This window comes from Danio rerio, chromosome 13 (assembly GCF_052040795.2).
Source record: "Danio rerio strain M-AB ecotype USA chromosome 13, GRCz13ab, whole genome shotgun sequence".
NCBI lineage: Eukaryota > Metazoa > Chordata > Actinopteri > Cypriniformes > Danionidae > Danio > Danio rerio.
Genome location: NC_141033.1, coordinates 31,664,030 through 31,680,044, shown reverse-complemented (window position 1 = coordinate 31,680,044; position 16,015 = coordinate 31,664,030). Strand labels below are relative to the sequence as shown.

Genomic DNA, 16,015 nt, shown 5'->3' with positions numbered 1-16,015 from the left:
TGGTCTATTTTGGTAAAAAGCTTGAATACACACAAAAGCAACTAAACATTTCCAATAATATTGGTGAGCTTTACAAAAATTCCCTAAACATATTCAATTGCAAGACATGCCTTCTTCAGATTATGAGGCAAATTTTCACAAATGTATATTATAATAATTTCAAGTAAATTGTTACAGGAAATTAGTTATGAAATGAAGTTCAAGAAAATAAAAAAATCTCAAAGGCAATGAAGAACAAAAAAAACTTTGTAATAAACTTTTGAACTTTGTAAAGAACTTTGTAATAAACAGTTGATAAGTCTCATAAAATTAATTCATTCATTCGCCTTTGACTTAGTTTCTTTATTCATCAGGGGTCACAGCAGCGGAATGAACCATCAACTTATCCAGCATATGATTTACTTCCAGCTGCAACCCAATACTGGGAAACACCCATAGACATTTACTCACTCTTACACTTCGACCAATGTAGTTTATTCAATTCACCTACACCATATGTCTTTGGACTGTGGGGGAAACTGGAGCACCCAATGGAATTCCATGCGAACATGGGGAAAACATGCAAACTCTACACAGAAATGACCTCTGGCCCAGCCACGAACAAGCAACCTTCTTGCTGTGGGGCAACAGTGCTAACCACTGAGCCACCATGTCACCTAGTCCCATACATACCAAGTTAAAATCACATTTTCATCTAAATTTAAACTTTTAAAAGAACAGTTCGCCAAAAACGGAAAATTTTGTCATCATTTACAAAACGCCTTTGACTTTTGTACCTTCTGTTAAACACAAAGGAAGATATTTTGAAAAATGTTGGAAACCTGTAACCTTTTACTTCCATAGTATTTGTTTTTCATACTATATATGTCAATTATTACAGATTTTCAGGCTTCTTTAAAATATCTTTTTTTTTTTTTTTTTTTTCAACAGAGAAAAGAAAGTCATAAAGGTTTGAAAGCACACTGGTGAGGATAAATGGTGAACTCATTTTCATTTTTGGTAAAACTATCCCCTTTAAATTACTTTTAGGCAACTGCTAAATGTCCCAGATGCATCTATATAAAACTGTTGGGTTTTTTCTATAATAGACTCTTCTGTGAGTAGTTTATTATAAGAAAGGACACTTAAACTACAATACACACCCGTTTCCATGTCTGAAGTTAAATCATCCTGTCCCTTTTCTTTCCAATTTCTCTTTCCCATTGGAAAACCAATCTACTAAACCCTTCAAATGTGCACTTCTGTGTCAATCTGATTACATATGTGGCCATAGTGCAGAGAGGGAGAGAGATTTCTTTCCCGCTTCATTGCTTCCCGTCACTTCTAAGGTCAGACAGAAGGTAAGCTAGCCTTCATGCAGAAACAATAACACATCACAACATGATCTGCTCGTGAATATTTCTCCTCTGTATGGGAAATAATATCTTGAACTTGTCAGATGTGTCAGCAAATGGTTTGGTTATTTTATTAGATCGTTTTCAGTATGATTTTCTGATGAACCTGCAGTGCAGCCGTTGCTGACAATGTAATTTTGTTACATCCAAACTATTCTAAAGTCATTGGGAAGAATCAACTTTTAAACTTTGTTTGAAAAAATAAACTACTTTTGCATTAAATTCTTTATTCCCCACTTTTAAAAAGACAAAGAAACTTCTACCAGCTCCTAATCAAGTTCATGTGCTAAACGTAACCCTAAGCTACATCAATCAGAAAAGCAAAATAACAGACAGGAATGGATTTTTAAGCTGCACACTATAATTCAGAATTCACTATCTCTGCTTTCCCTCAGATGTTGTTTCCCTTTTTTACTAGGTTTATTTTTTCTGTCTTTCAGGAGCCAGGAAGGCATTGAGCTAAACCTTAATTACTCCAAGAACACCAGGGGTTCTGCTTTTTATCCGCTGCTTGGAAGCTCAGCACGGCAAGCAGAAAGAGAGGAGATCAACAGAATATTTCCTCTCTGAAGGGAGAGAGAGATGAGTGCACATGCAGCAGTCACATCCCTTCATCAGATTCTTAGTTATTATTACCTATTACACTGCCTTACAACTCTAGATAGATAGATAGATAGATAGATAGATAGATAGATAGATAGATAGATAGATAGATAGATAGATAGATAGATAGATAGATAGATAGATAGATAGATAGATAGATAGATAGATAGACTCTATATGAGTTTAATATTTAAAATGAACAGTGCCACCTGTTATAATTCAAAGATAATGCATAAAGACATTTAGCAAAGTGGATCAACAAAAGCCATTACTGAATGGATTTTTCCTCCATGATTCTCGTGGAAGGTTGTAGCAGGCTTTTATGGAATATTATAAAGAATTAGGTCTAAAAAGCATACTGTAAGCGACCTATGAGTCATCTGCTTATTTCTGAAGAGAATCAAAAGGCATCATTTATTCTCAATAGTCGACCAATATCCTGAGTGACGACCTTATTATCTCCAAACTTATCTGTGTTTTTGGGTGTGTGTGTGAGTGAAGGCTACGTGAGTTGATAACGCACTTCTGTTTTCCCGTACGTTTCATTCTGAAAGTATAAGGAAGTGTTTAATATTAAGCGTTACATTTAACCGGCTCGTACCTGCATGTATTACTAAGGTTGAGCTGAGTAGAAGTAAACCGAGCAGGGAGGCGGGAGACTGGTCGCGGTGTATCCACGTTGAGAGCATCTTCACCCGGTCACGCTACTGCCAAACGCCCCCCAGGTGCTCTCGCTCCAGTCGGCTGAAGCCTCGCTGAATCCTCCGTGAAGGATACTTCAAATAGTGTGAAATATGGAGACGGGTTCCTCCTCGAACTTTACAAACTTATAAAAACAGGCTGCACCGTGGTGGTTTTTAATAGAAACCTGGTCCAGAACTTTCCCCAAAATGTGTAAAAGCTACAGTTTCACCAAATGTTCGCTCAGGCACATCGCAGACCCCGTCCGTAGTGAAACGCATCAACCAGCGTAAAGTTCATCTCACTTACAACTCCACTGAAACAAAGAACGCGTTTCTCTCTGAAAACAGTGGATAAAGCGAAAACAAAAGTACTTGGCAGCTTTTATTCCTGTAGCGGCGAGAAGAAAAAGTTGTCCGTAAGCGTTAAGCATAATGCCATCGTTGTGAGATGTCCGCTGCTATCTGTGGAGCGCCATAGTCCTGACGCTGCCGCTCGTCTGGATCTCGAGAACTGAGTGTAAACACACGGACACGGGTATGAAGCGCGAGCCTCCAGACTCTCATCTCCCATCAGCCAATCATCAACCTTCACTGAGCCACACTGAGCGCTGGAGAACAGGGACGCCAATAGAGATGTGAATGGAAACACAGAAATCCCGGAGGCGGATTAAGGGATTCGGGGAAAGGACAAACATTCATATTTTTTTCTTAAAATAATAATTATTATAGCAAAACAGAAATTATGGAGTAATTTAAATAGGCATATTGGTTTATTAATGTAGTGTGAGCTGCAGTACTTTGGCATTTATATATAAATATTATCATTAGACTTTTAAATTATTATTGTTACTATTATTATTATTATTATTATTATTATTATAAATTATTATTATAATTATTTATTTACAAAAGAAAACGTATTTAGAAAGCAATATAAAGGATTCTGGTGAGAATTAGCTACATTCTTTTGACCTTTAGCATGTAATTATGTCTTTAATACAGATCTACTGTAATTATGATTAATTAAGGGTGGTTTGATAATGACGGATGATTATGATGTGTTAATGTTAGTTTCAGGATTAGTGTTAGTAACACTATCACAATTCACAGTCATGCCTCCCAGCATATTTTAGTCAGGTTCAGTGCATTAATGAACTTCTTGTTGAGACCACCACAAGAGGGCGACAGTTCATACATGTGCTTTCCGAGTCCATTCAGAAGTTGAATACAGGCTGATTGTCCATTGTGTCCACTTTGTTTCATTTTGTTATCCTTACAGAAGACTGCGGTCAGAGCTGTCTGGTTTTGGTTGTGTAAGCAGGAACTAAAATCTAGACAGGTTATTCAAACTGCTGTCCAGGATCGGAAGCAGAATCGTTTGAACTGCAATTACTATGCAGGGCCATCTTGGAGTCTGGCAAGGGCAGCAGTTCCTGATCTGCAGGTATTTCTAAAGCAGATAGCTAAAAATGCACCGCAAACAACAATTTAAATTTTCAAGAGAAAGTAAATGTTTTTCGTTTTTAAAAAGATTGTTGGGAACTTACAACTTTTGATTGTTTGTTTATTTATGTATGTATTTATTTATTTATTTAATTTTATTTTTCTTCAGGTTCAATGTTAAATTCCTGAAATATGTATGTACATATGCATGCGTATGTAAAAAATGTAAAACAAACAATCAACTAACTAACTAACTAACTAACTAACTAACTAACTAACTAACTAACTAACTAACTAACTAACTAACTAAATAAATAAATAAATAAATAATAATACTTTTTGTATGCCGCATATATACTGTAACTTTACAAATACAAACTCACAAGGAGGTACTTATTTTGAATAAGTCAGTGAATGGAATTTCAATATGATAGAGTACACAACAACTCTTGCAGAACCTTCATAACTGAATAATAACAATAAGCAAAAACCCACTGATGCACATTGTTTGTTAATCATGTTGTAGATGTGGGGTTAAAAAAAAACTGATTTTGTGTACATTGCTAACTTGGCAACTTGCAGATATTAAATTCTCTGGAGGACTTGAACGCTGCATGAATGCCATACTTTAAACATGAGAAACAAGTGACTTACGGATCCTGAAAATTGAAGACAACTATTTTGATCGCACCCTGGTGGCTGGCTAAAAAAATTGTAAATAAAAATACATTAAATTCAATTCAAGTTTATTTGTATAGTGCTTTTGGTTTCAGAGAAGCTTTACAAAAGATGTACATTATTGCATTACAATCAGATTAGGTTAAAGTTACAATCAAGTATAAGTTATTATTATATACACAGATAACCTGCAATTTTTTTGCAAGTGTATTTCTTTATGTTGTCCTGGAAGTCCTAGATCAGGGGTGACCAATCTCGTTCTGAGATCCGTTGCCCTCTAGGGTTTAGCTTCAACTTGCCTCAACACACCTGCCTGGGTGTTTCAAGTATACCTAGTAAGACCTTGATTAGCTTGTTCAGGTGTGTTTGATTTGGGTTGGAGCTAAAATCTGCAGGACACCAGACCTCCAGGAACAAGTTTAGTGATCTCTGCCCAAGATGGTTGGGATCATTTCTTTTTATGAGTTCTATTTGCACTTCAAATGTTGTTTTCCTAGGGGGTGGTGGGGGGTGCAGTGGGTAATGCTGTCTCCTCGTGTTCACGTGGGTTTCCTCCGGGTGCTCCGGTTTAGTGTATGTCTGTAAATGTGAGTGTATGGGTTTTTCCCAGTAATGGGTTGCAGCTGGTGCATATAACATATGCTGGATTAATTGGCAGTGCATTGCGCTATGACGATCCCTGTTAAATAAAGGGAATAAGTCTAAAAGATTATAAATGAATGAATGAATGAATGAACAAATGATTAAATGAATGAATTCTTAAAGATGGTATAGGTAGTTGTTTTGATTTACATTCATTAACAGTTTTAATATGTTTGCCTTTCTATAGTTATTTGAGTCAAAATTGGTGGAAAATATTGCTCCCTGACCCATCCTCCAAAATGACATAGCCTTTATCTTGGCTTCTCTTTTCTACAGTGGATGGAACTGCAGATGCTTTGTACATCTTTTTTTACAGTCTGTGATGACAACATGCTACATTCTGTTCTGGGGTTTTCACATCCTTGGACATCCACTCATGTGGAAAAGGTTTTATTGTCCAATTGAATCCGCATGCGGTCAGCAAGAATCTGTTAGTTTATACGCTCATGCGCAGCTTTTCACTCATGCGCTCTTCAACATTATCATCTGTTGTTTTTTTGTCTTCAGTAGATTGTTTTCATTCCATCTCCTTCATTTCTTGTCCGACTGTGAAACAAAAGCCAAGCTCATTGTTTTCATCTTGTGGACAAATTAAGTAGTGCAAAGCATTCGGACAAATTGGGTGGTTCTGTTTAGTTCTGATGACAGTGTCGCATATGCATTGTACCTGCAAACACACAAGTATATTTTGGGCTTACATCAAACAGTGTTCATGTTAAAATATCTGGCAGTCTTTCATATAAATCTGACTTTGAAAGCTGATAATCCCCTGTGGAGTTTTTAATTCCTCATGACTCTCACTATGCCATTTTCTGAACGTGTTTAGAAAACACGAATGTGTTTAGAACATGAACATGTTTAGACCAATTATTCCTTATCATGATAAAAAGATTTAACACAAGATTTACAAGCACTAAGAGCAGAAATAATTGACATTCTTGATTAAGAAACAATTATAATGATAGTATATTTGTAAGCAAGAGCGAATAGTATTACTTTGCTGCATCTTTAATTCAGTCTAAAGATGCTGATTCTTTCTGAACAAACTGTCAGAACGATTTGATACTCTGCCAGTGTCATCAGCTTAGAGAAATTCAGAGCTTACTAATGGAATACAGTTTGCTTTCATTATACTTCCCATGCATATCTCAAACACATCTTTGGTTACCAGGCTGATGGCAACTGCTATAAGATTTGCAGTGCCTCAGACTGAATAATGTTGAGATTAATTGGAAATGTACCTCATGATGAACCGCGTAACAGCGAGGTGAGAGAAGGTAAGAAGTGAGAGGGATATAAGGAGAGCTGGAGAGTGACAGAACAGCATAAGGAAAGAGGATGAATAATGGAAGATGATGCTGCTCATTGAAGAGAGACGACGAGAACATGCACATGCTGTTATAGTCATTATAAGAAAGATGGTTATAATGAATGTCTAGTGCTGCTCACATTAAATAAGCTTTGGCTTCTCGTTTTTAAAAAGCATACAACTTGTGCCATCAATTTATGAAGGAAACGCCTAAAATAGTCTGTGAATAATGGAGTGGGATAACAGAATTATTTTCAGGAATTATTGAGCTGACCCAAACCACAGACTAATTACGCCTGCTGTGCCAGAAAGGAAGTCATGCCAGATTTCAAGTCAGATATCTTTTCTTCTTCTGATCATACAGTTAATTGTTATATATGGTAGCATGCATATTCTCAAGTAACACTATCATGGGAACATGATAGTGTAGGATTACAGCTGTGAACTTATGAATGTATATATAACCTGCTGCATAAAGTAAATAATAGAAATTTAGACGATTCAAAAGTGATAATTTTTAATAGACATACATCTTCATAATCACGTGTTCATTTAAACAAAAAAGAGGAATATTATTATTGCAAATGCAACCCAAAACATTAATTCATTCATTTTCCTTTGGCTTAGTCTTTATTTCAGAGAAATTCCACAGCGGAATGAACCAGCTACTATTCCTTTCCAGCCCCAGCCCCAGCCCAATACTGGGAAACATCCATCCACTCATTCACACACACAAACACAAACACAAACTCATACACTACAGACAATTAAGTTTATCCAGTTCACCTAAGCGCATGTCTTTGGACTGTGGGGGAAACCAGAGCACGCGGAGGAAACCCATGGGAGAACACACACAAACTTCACACAGAAATGCCAACTGGCCCAGATGGGACTCGAACCAGTGACCTTTTTGTCGTGAGGCCACTGTGCCACCCACAACCCAAAATATTTAGATTTATTTGTGGGTAACTATACAATGTCTGGTGTGTCAGGTTTTGTACATCTTGTCTTGTAAAACCATTAAATCATTTCTATCAAGTAAAAGTGTCTTCATTTAATTAAAAAAAGGATTTTATATATATATATATATACTTCACCCGGAAAATGAAATTTGTCCCAAAATTTACTAATTCGCAAACTTTCAAATATGTAAAACATCCATATTTAAAACATTATAGACTATTATCTCTTTCTTTTTACCACTGATGTGTTCACATTCTGAAGAGAGTTAAGTTAAAAATTATGATGAAAATGTAACAGAAGGTAAGAACTGAAAAACTTGGAACAGGATTTTAAGATTCTGGGCAGACCAACAAATCCACCATTTCAAGAAAGATAATATAACAAATTTCATTATAACCAAACAACTCACTTCTGCTTCACTTAAGTCCTACAACATACAGTGTAACTCAAGAATATAGATATATTTTATCATCTAAAAACTAATTTTTCCCATCAATTCATGCCATTATACATTTGAAGAAAGCCATGTATTATTTAAAATACTTCAGACTGTGTTTGTCTGAAAGAAGAAAGACATATACACTTAGGATAACTTGAAAGGGAGTAAAGGATGTGTAGGATTATATTCAGATTTTATATATATATATATATATAATCCTACACATCCTTTACTCCCTTTCAAGTTATCCTAAGTGTATATGTCTTTCTTCTTTCAGACAAACACACAAAAAACATTTTGTTTAACTATTTCTTTAAATGAACACTTCACACAGTCAGTCTTAATATAAGACTAGTGTGTTATATGATTGCACCTGTTGCAGCCATGGTACTGCAGCCAAGTTCCTTGATTATTACACCAGAATGTGAGTATAGTTTCCAACATATTAACTTAGAACATAGCAACTTAGTACACAATGTAACTACAGAAGAATCATCCCATACATAGAAAGACTATCAAAACTCTTTTATGACATTATTGAGTGAGAACATTTAAGACCTCTAGTGTGTAGACAGGCAGTGTTCCCTCTTCCTCCTCGACAGCAGTTATGGCAACAGGTTCCTTTTGTGCCGTGTTGTCCCTCTAAACGCATTGAAACAATCTTTGTTTGTGAATATAGCCACATAAGCACAAAAACAAAACATATTTACATATTTTAAAAGATAGTTCACCCAAAAATGAAAATTCTGTCATCATTTACTAAGCCTTGACAGTTTGAGTTTAGTTTTTTCTTCTGCTAAACACAATAGAATATATATTAAAGAAAAGATGGAAGGCGTCGCAGTGGCGCAGTAGGTAGTGCTGTTGCCTCACAGCAAGAGGGTTGCTGGTTCAAGCCTCAGCTGTGTCAGTTGGCGTTTCTGTGTGGAATTTTCATGTTCTCCCTGCGTTCGTGTGGGTTTCCTCCGGGTGCTCCAGTTTCCAGACATGTACTGGATAAGTTGGCTGTTCCGTTGTGGCGAACCCGGATTAGTAAAGGGACTAAGCCGAAAAGAAAATTAATGAATCAATAAAAAGATGGAAACCTGTAACCATTGACTTCCATAGTATTTGTCTTTCCTACAATAGAAGTCAGTGATTACCGGTTTCGAACATTCTCCAAACTATCTTCTTTTGTGTTTAACAGAAGACAGAAACTCATAAAGGTTTGAAACCACTTGAGGGAGAGTAAATAGTGAAATATAAATAGAAAAAACTATCAAAACTCTTTTATGACATTATTGAGTGAGATGCTAATGGTCTAATCTGACTGAATGATTTATGCTAAGCTAAGCGTGCTCCCCCCAGACAAAGATTGACTCAAAAATAGTTTCAAAAATAGTAAAACTCATCTGTTTAACTCTAGGGTACAAGAAAAAAAGTGTAGTGTTCCTTTAAGCACAGGTGTAGGTTTAGTTAAGATAAATTCAAAGAACACAATTAGCACAATTTTGTTCCCACAAGAATAGTAGCAAGACAAGACATGCACTGATGGAAACCTGTGAGGTAAATGACTAAATACTGTTTTAATAAGCATTTTAAAATGCACAAATTTTCTGGGTGGGTTAGGTTTAAGAGTTGGTAAAGACATATAGAAATTTATAAGCTTAATATGAAAACATTGGAAATCCCTGGCACTAATTTGTGTATGATTACAAATTGTGAGTGAGTCCATGCTGAGTTCACCTGTCCCGCCTTGTTCTAATCCCCTGATACACCTGGGCTCATGGGCCGCAGGAGCTTTTAGCAGATTGCATGGGCAAGACTATTACTCTGATTGTTGCCCTAGAAACTCAGCTCTCCTGCGGGGGTTTGGGGGACAGCTAATGAAATTAAAGGTGCCACAACAATTGGGAAAAATGTCAATTTTCTGTTCGCGTGCTTCTTTGAACCCCTCCATCAACTGCATGCTGAAATGTAGAAATTAGCCTTAAGCTAGCAAAGTAAAAGAGCATGGCAAAGGGGTCAGACAGAGGTTTTAGAAAATCTTTGCCTTCTGACTTTTCAATTTCTGAAGCCCTTGCTTGTAATGTGTGGAACTGTGGATGGCTAAAATCATTAATGAGAGAAGGAGATCAAAGTTCTGCAAAACTTGGACAAAAAGGAATTTGTTATTAGTGATTAAGGACCCAAGAAATTTCCCATTGAAGGTATTTGCTTCTAATAGACTTTGAAGGTTACTTTTAATCAACTTTGAGCTCTATCCTGGCATGAAAATGTAGACTTAAAATTACAAAACCTTTCTAAAACTATTTAATATACAAAATAGTATATCAGTACTCCATTACTACAGTATTTAATGGAAATCACTTTTGTTGCTAGTTAGGTTAGGTTATGTAAATGTTAGTATCAGGCTTCATGGTAAAATGCACATCCTTAAAAGTATATTTTGGTAACAAAATAAATATTGAAATTGTCAACGCATGGGTTTCTGCATCACTGCACAAGAAAACCACATTTCCCCTGTATTCTTATGGATTAGAATATACTTATAAACATTCAGTATAAAGTATGCTAACGATATCTTTAAAGTTGCTTTCCATGTTAAAGATAAAGAGATGGTAAAAATAGAGTATGTCTTGAAAAACAGCATACATTTAAGAAGAGATTAAGAAAAAATATTGTAGTCTGCTAAGCATGTTAGATTGCTATATATTTACAAACACAATTTTTGAAACAGCATGTAATTAGTTACTTACCCTGTTGCAGTATATGAGGTTCTTTGGGCTTCTGGACAAGAATTAGGGCATGAAATATAATCAAATTCAGGTGTAAATGGAGGTAGAAATTTTGCTTTCTTTTTACATGGTTTGTTACAGTATACTGCAGTTAAATCACACGCTTTACGCTAAATAATAATCTAAATAAGTAATAAGATAAATAAGATCTAGCCCCGGACGCTAGACCTGTCAGAAAATGTCAGTTTCTTCACACTGTAAAAAAAATACATGATCAATTAATCCTGACAGCATATGTTTTTAGGTCATTGTGACTTATTAATCTAAGTTATTCATGTTCTAACTTAATTTTTTAAGTTACGCAAGCTGTTTTAAGTCAGTTTAACACAATATGTTCAATGGACTCATAAGGTTAACTTGATTCAGCCTAAAAATTTAAGGCAACCAGGATTTTTTTTACAGTTTTGTTTTGCAGGTATCTGGACAACAAGTCAGCGCAGTTTTAAATACCCAAAACTGTTAACCTGCTTTCAACTGAATAACAGTCTCCTATCAATATAGTAGTTGACTGAGAAAGCCAAAGAGGAGAAGAAGCAGGAGACGAAGTAATGATGATAAAGAAAGAGCAGAGTTTATTGAACAATCTTAGTTGCGTATGATACAATACTCAGACTTCGTCTGACCAGGATAAATCTAACAAGTGTTATTATACCACAAGCAACAGCAATGAAAAATTACTGCTTCACAACATTGTCCAGCGACAAAACAGACCTTAAAATGGAGACATTCTCTTATCTCTTATGCCTGAAAACAAGTGTTGCTTGAATCCATGCAGTTATAAGATTATAACAACATGGGAAAATGAAATAATAATAAAACTAAAATTATAGGAAAATATTAAGAATAAAACATACAAACATCATAAAATGACAAATAATAATCAATATTTATCAAATCATTAACTAATGATCAATAAAATGACATAATGATAATTATATAAATTACTAATGATCATATGATTAAAGAAATAATTAAATTAAGAATAAATGAATATAAACAAATAAAAATAAAACACAACACAAACCAATGGTTGCCTCTTGAAACAACCCACATAAGTTTGCTACAAGGATTCTCAGATCCTTAGTTTGATTCTTCAGTACCAATAAAAAAGTATTGTGTCAAGCTACAGTAACTATGGTTTAAGGCTATTTTTGGGGTAGGTTTATGGATAGTTACTATTGTAGGTATTACACTGTTTATGTTATTACAGTACAGTACACAGTGTGTGCATGCAAAACAGGACTGTAAAAATGTGCAACAGATATTAACAAGTATAATAAAAGCATACACATATAATATTTTGATCATGTATTTAAATGTTAGCACATAGTGTTGATAACCCTTAACAAAGTGGGTCTTTTTTTAAAGGAGATAAAACAAACTCATCAATTCATATTCACATAAACATTGTGTTTTTTAAATCTCGCAAAAGGCTGAGGCAAATATCATATTCCTGTTGACGAGTGGCATGAATAAACAGAATTTAATCGAAAAATGCATGTTTTGTTTGTAATTACACGCTGCCAGAGAGAAGCACAATACCTTTCAGAGCTGTCAGTTGTACTGAAGACCTACAGTATTTCACACAAAATGCAGGTTTGCCACTAAATAGCAGGTTATTTTTTTTTATCTGAGCAGATTCATCGTAAAAAAATTGTTTTCCAAGGTAAACAGATTCTATTCAGCACAGGAATGACTCAGAGCTCAGTGAAATAGCTGGGTCCTGCAATAGATGCTTACACATTGTGGCATTTAGAGCACATAAAAGCAACACGCATCTGAGTAATCCAGTCTTCTTACATCTCACATCACCTGGGTAAATACCTGAGGACCAAATGGCAGATCTGTCAAAATATGGAACAGTTCACAACAAATCATTCATTCATTCATTCATTCATTCATTCATTCATTCATTCATTCATTCATTTTCTTTTCGGCTTAGTCCCTTTATTAATCTGGGGTCGCCACAACGGAATGAACCACCAACGTATCCAGCATATGTTTTACGCAGCGGATGCCCTTCCAGCTGCAACCCATCTCTGGGAAACATCCATACACACTCATTCACACTCATACACTACGGACAATTTAGCCTACCCAATTCACCTGTACCGCATGTCTTTAGACTGTGGGGGAAACCGAGCACCTAGAGGAAACCCACGCAAATGCAGGGAGAACATGCAAACTCCACACAGAAACGCCAACTGACCCAGCTGTGGCTCGAACCAGAGACCTTCTTGCTATGAGGCAACAGCACTACCTACTGCACCACTGCGTTGCCTCTACAATAAGTAACCAAAGATTTTAGACAGAAAATTGAAGGGATAACGTGTTTAAATTAAATGTTTGGTTAATTATATTTAATTTATAAGAAGTATTAACTAGTTGTTGGGGCTCTCATTATGGAAACATATTAGGTCAATTAAATATTCTTGCTTTTTTATTGTGTTATCAACACAATTGATTGCAATCGAAATGTATTTGTTCTATTAAATGTTCTTGATTGAAGTCCCTACACTATTATGCAGTATAGATGCAACAAAACCGATCTGGACTAAGTGCCAAAACAAGATTATGCTCTACTGAGGCCGTTTCTCTTTTCCCAGTGTGCCATGTTCACATCTGTGCATCCTCTCCTCTTTTTCTCTGCTCATTTATTTAGTTTGTCCTCCTCGCACATTTAGCTCACGCATAATGCGTTCAGAATGAGCGGAGCAAATGAGTCTCATCTGGGAAATGTAAGTTGATTTATCCAAATCAAGAATAAATTCACACTATTTTTGTGTGTGTACATGCATGTGTGTGTGTGTCCCACTGATGAAGGCTAAAAGGTTAATTAAACAGCATTTGTCTGCATAAAGGCCTGTGGGAACATAGACTATAAACACAAAAAGATTAGATGGCAACATGGGTCATTTGAGACACAAACACAAAAAACAAAAAAAACACCTAAAGTTTCTTATAAAATATCAACTGTTTTCTGAAAGTTGCTGGGTTACATTCCTAATGTAGCATGGATCTTTTAAAAGTTTGCAAAATTAAAAATGATTTAGGTGCATTTTCATACAGTTTTTTTAGAGTGGGTGACTGTAGTGTTGGTAACCTAATAATCAACAGAAAACAAGACAAGCATAATAGAGAAAGCTGATTAGTCGTGGCTCCACTGTTTGCTACATCTGAGTTAATTTGGCATGTGTGTTTGCATCTCCCATTATTATATTAACCCTTTTCACCTCAAGTAACATACTCTTTTTATTTTATTTTATTTAGCAAATTAAGGTCATTTCCACCACTCGTTCATTTTAAAATGTGCATTAACACAGTGTGACGAAAAGCAGCTACTGTCTGAAATGGTTCATGGAAGAATTTAGTTGCTCTAAACCAGGGGTGTTCAAACTGATGTGGGGTGTCTTTTAATGGTCTAAAAAAATACCAAACAGTATTACATTAACGTTTTCATGAGTAATTTCTTAATTTATTTCCTAATATTTTGAAATAACTACAAAATATTGCTTTAAATGATATTAAGCAATGTGGTATATATAAAAGAAATGAATTTATTACAGTAAAAACATAAACAACCCTATTATTAACACAATAGTGTTCTATGCTAAATACACTAAGCCACACATGTCATGGCCTTGATTTGCTCGCCGATGTCTTGTGCATTGCCCTCTATCCGTCAAGTGACAGTATGGGCTCTATATGCACAGCTAGAGTTTTAAAGCCAACGATAAACTTCCCGTGAAAGCTTAATGTAATTCTTTTCAATTACACAAGGTTGTTTTTACAGCATCAGTCTTATAATGTAATTACAATAAATTTAGTTAAATAGACTTAGTTGTTTAAGCGTACGTTTATTTAGTTGTTTAAGCGTAAAACTATATGAAAGATCAATGTAACCTCTAGCGCCACCAGTAGCAACAGGCTAGTGCAGAAATTCCATTCAAAACAGAATTTAATGCAGCGCGTCTTGTCCAATCCAAAACCCACTTCTTATCGTATATCTAACAGGCATGTTGATCCCTGATTTTTAAATAAATTCGATCTTAAACATGAACATTTAGTAATGGAAAGATAGGTCACGGAAGCCACCGGGCAACCTGGCTGAAAATGTGCATATAGCCCATTTATTTTATAAAAAAGCAGATTCATTTACAAGACAAAACAAACAAACAAAAAAGATACATTAAAGTTCGAATTGATGATCTTTGTCAAAGATAATTACCCATTCTCCCTCTCTTCTCAAATAGGATGGTGGGCCAAATCAAAGGTTAGCTTGGGCCAATTTTGGGCATCTCTGCTCTAAACTCCAACTTTCTGAAAGCTTACTCTGCTCTGATTTGTCACATTGCCCATTCTGTTTTGATAAGTTTACCACTTACAGTGTATGTCGGAAATGATACACAGAATGCCAAATCTGAATTTCAGCTCTTAAGGATTCTTTTTTACAACAAGGCACTTCTACAGATAAGAACAGTAACAATGGTGTCATTTTTACTGCATCAATTCAAGCTTGAGTACTCATCCTATGTAAGCGCAAGCAATTTGATTTTGTTTCTGCAGTGACAAAAACAGCATCTTCTCTACATTGAGCCCCAATAAAATACTACGTCTAAGTGAAAATTGTCCATTGATGCTCATTGTTCATTGATAAATTATTATTTTTTATCATGTATTTATTTTATGTGGGAGTTGAGAAACAAAACTTATGTTCTACATAATATAAAATTCATTTATTAAGAATGGTAAAAAAATAGTAAATAAATAGATTAATTAAAATAAGTGTAAAAACAGAATGGTGTGTACACTTTATAGAGTACAATGCAAGAGATGGAAATATAGTAATAACTTTAAGTTTTAAAATATATGAACCTTTTTTAATTACTTTTCGAGTCCCTTGGAATTTATAATTTTTGTGCATCAAGACCCCAATCACAAATTAATTTTATAACCATATAAAAAAAAAAAAAGATATGCATTATGCTAATGTCAGTCCTACTTTGTGTTAAGTGTACTTGCTTAAAAAAAATACTGTGTTCATAATGAATTGCAGAACAAAATCTGGTGCTATTGAGGTAGGA

At 35.2% G+C, this 16,015-nt stretch overlaps 2 protein-coding genes across 3 annotated transcripts in view; both read right to left on the bottom strand.

Annotated features, from left to right (window-relative positions):
* Nucleotides 1-3,193, bottom strand: part of unc5b (unc-5 netrin receptor B) — a 98,525-nt gene extending 95,332 nt beyond the window's left edge. Inside the window, exon 1 of one of the 2 annotated variants that reach the window (XM_087277855.1) lies at nucleotides 2,599-3,193. In XM_087277855.1, the coding sequence (XP_087133981.1) occupies nucleotides 2,599-2,686 (88 nt within the window). In that variant the 5' untranslated portion in view covers nucleotides 2,687-3,193. 2 annotated transcript variants of the gene reach the window in all.
* Nucleotides 3,194-11,477: 8,284 nt separating this feature from the next.
* Nucleotides 11,478-16,015, bottom strand: part of LOC147834222 (uncharacterized) — a 204,824-nt gene continuing 200,286 nt past the window's right edge. The window contains exon 4 of the mRNA XM_087279495.1: nucleotides 11,478-12,755. Within this exon, the coding sequence (XP_087135621.1) occupies nucleotides 12,735-12,755 (21 nt within the window). The 3' untranslated portion in view covers nucleotides 11,478-12,734. The remainder of the gene's footprint in view (nucleotides 12,756-16,015) is intronic.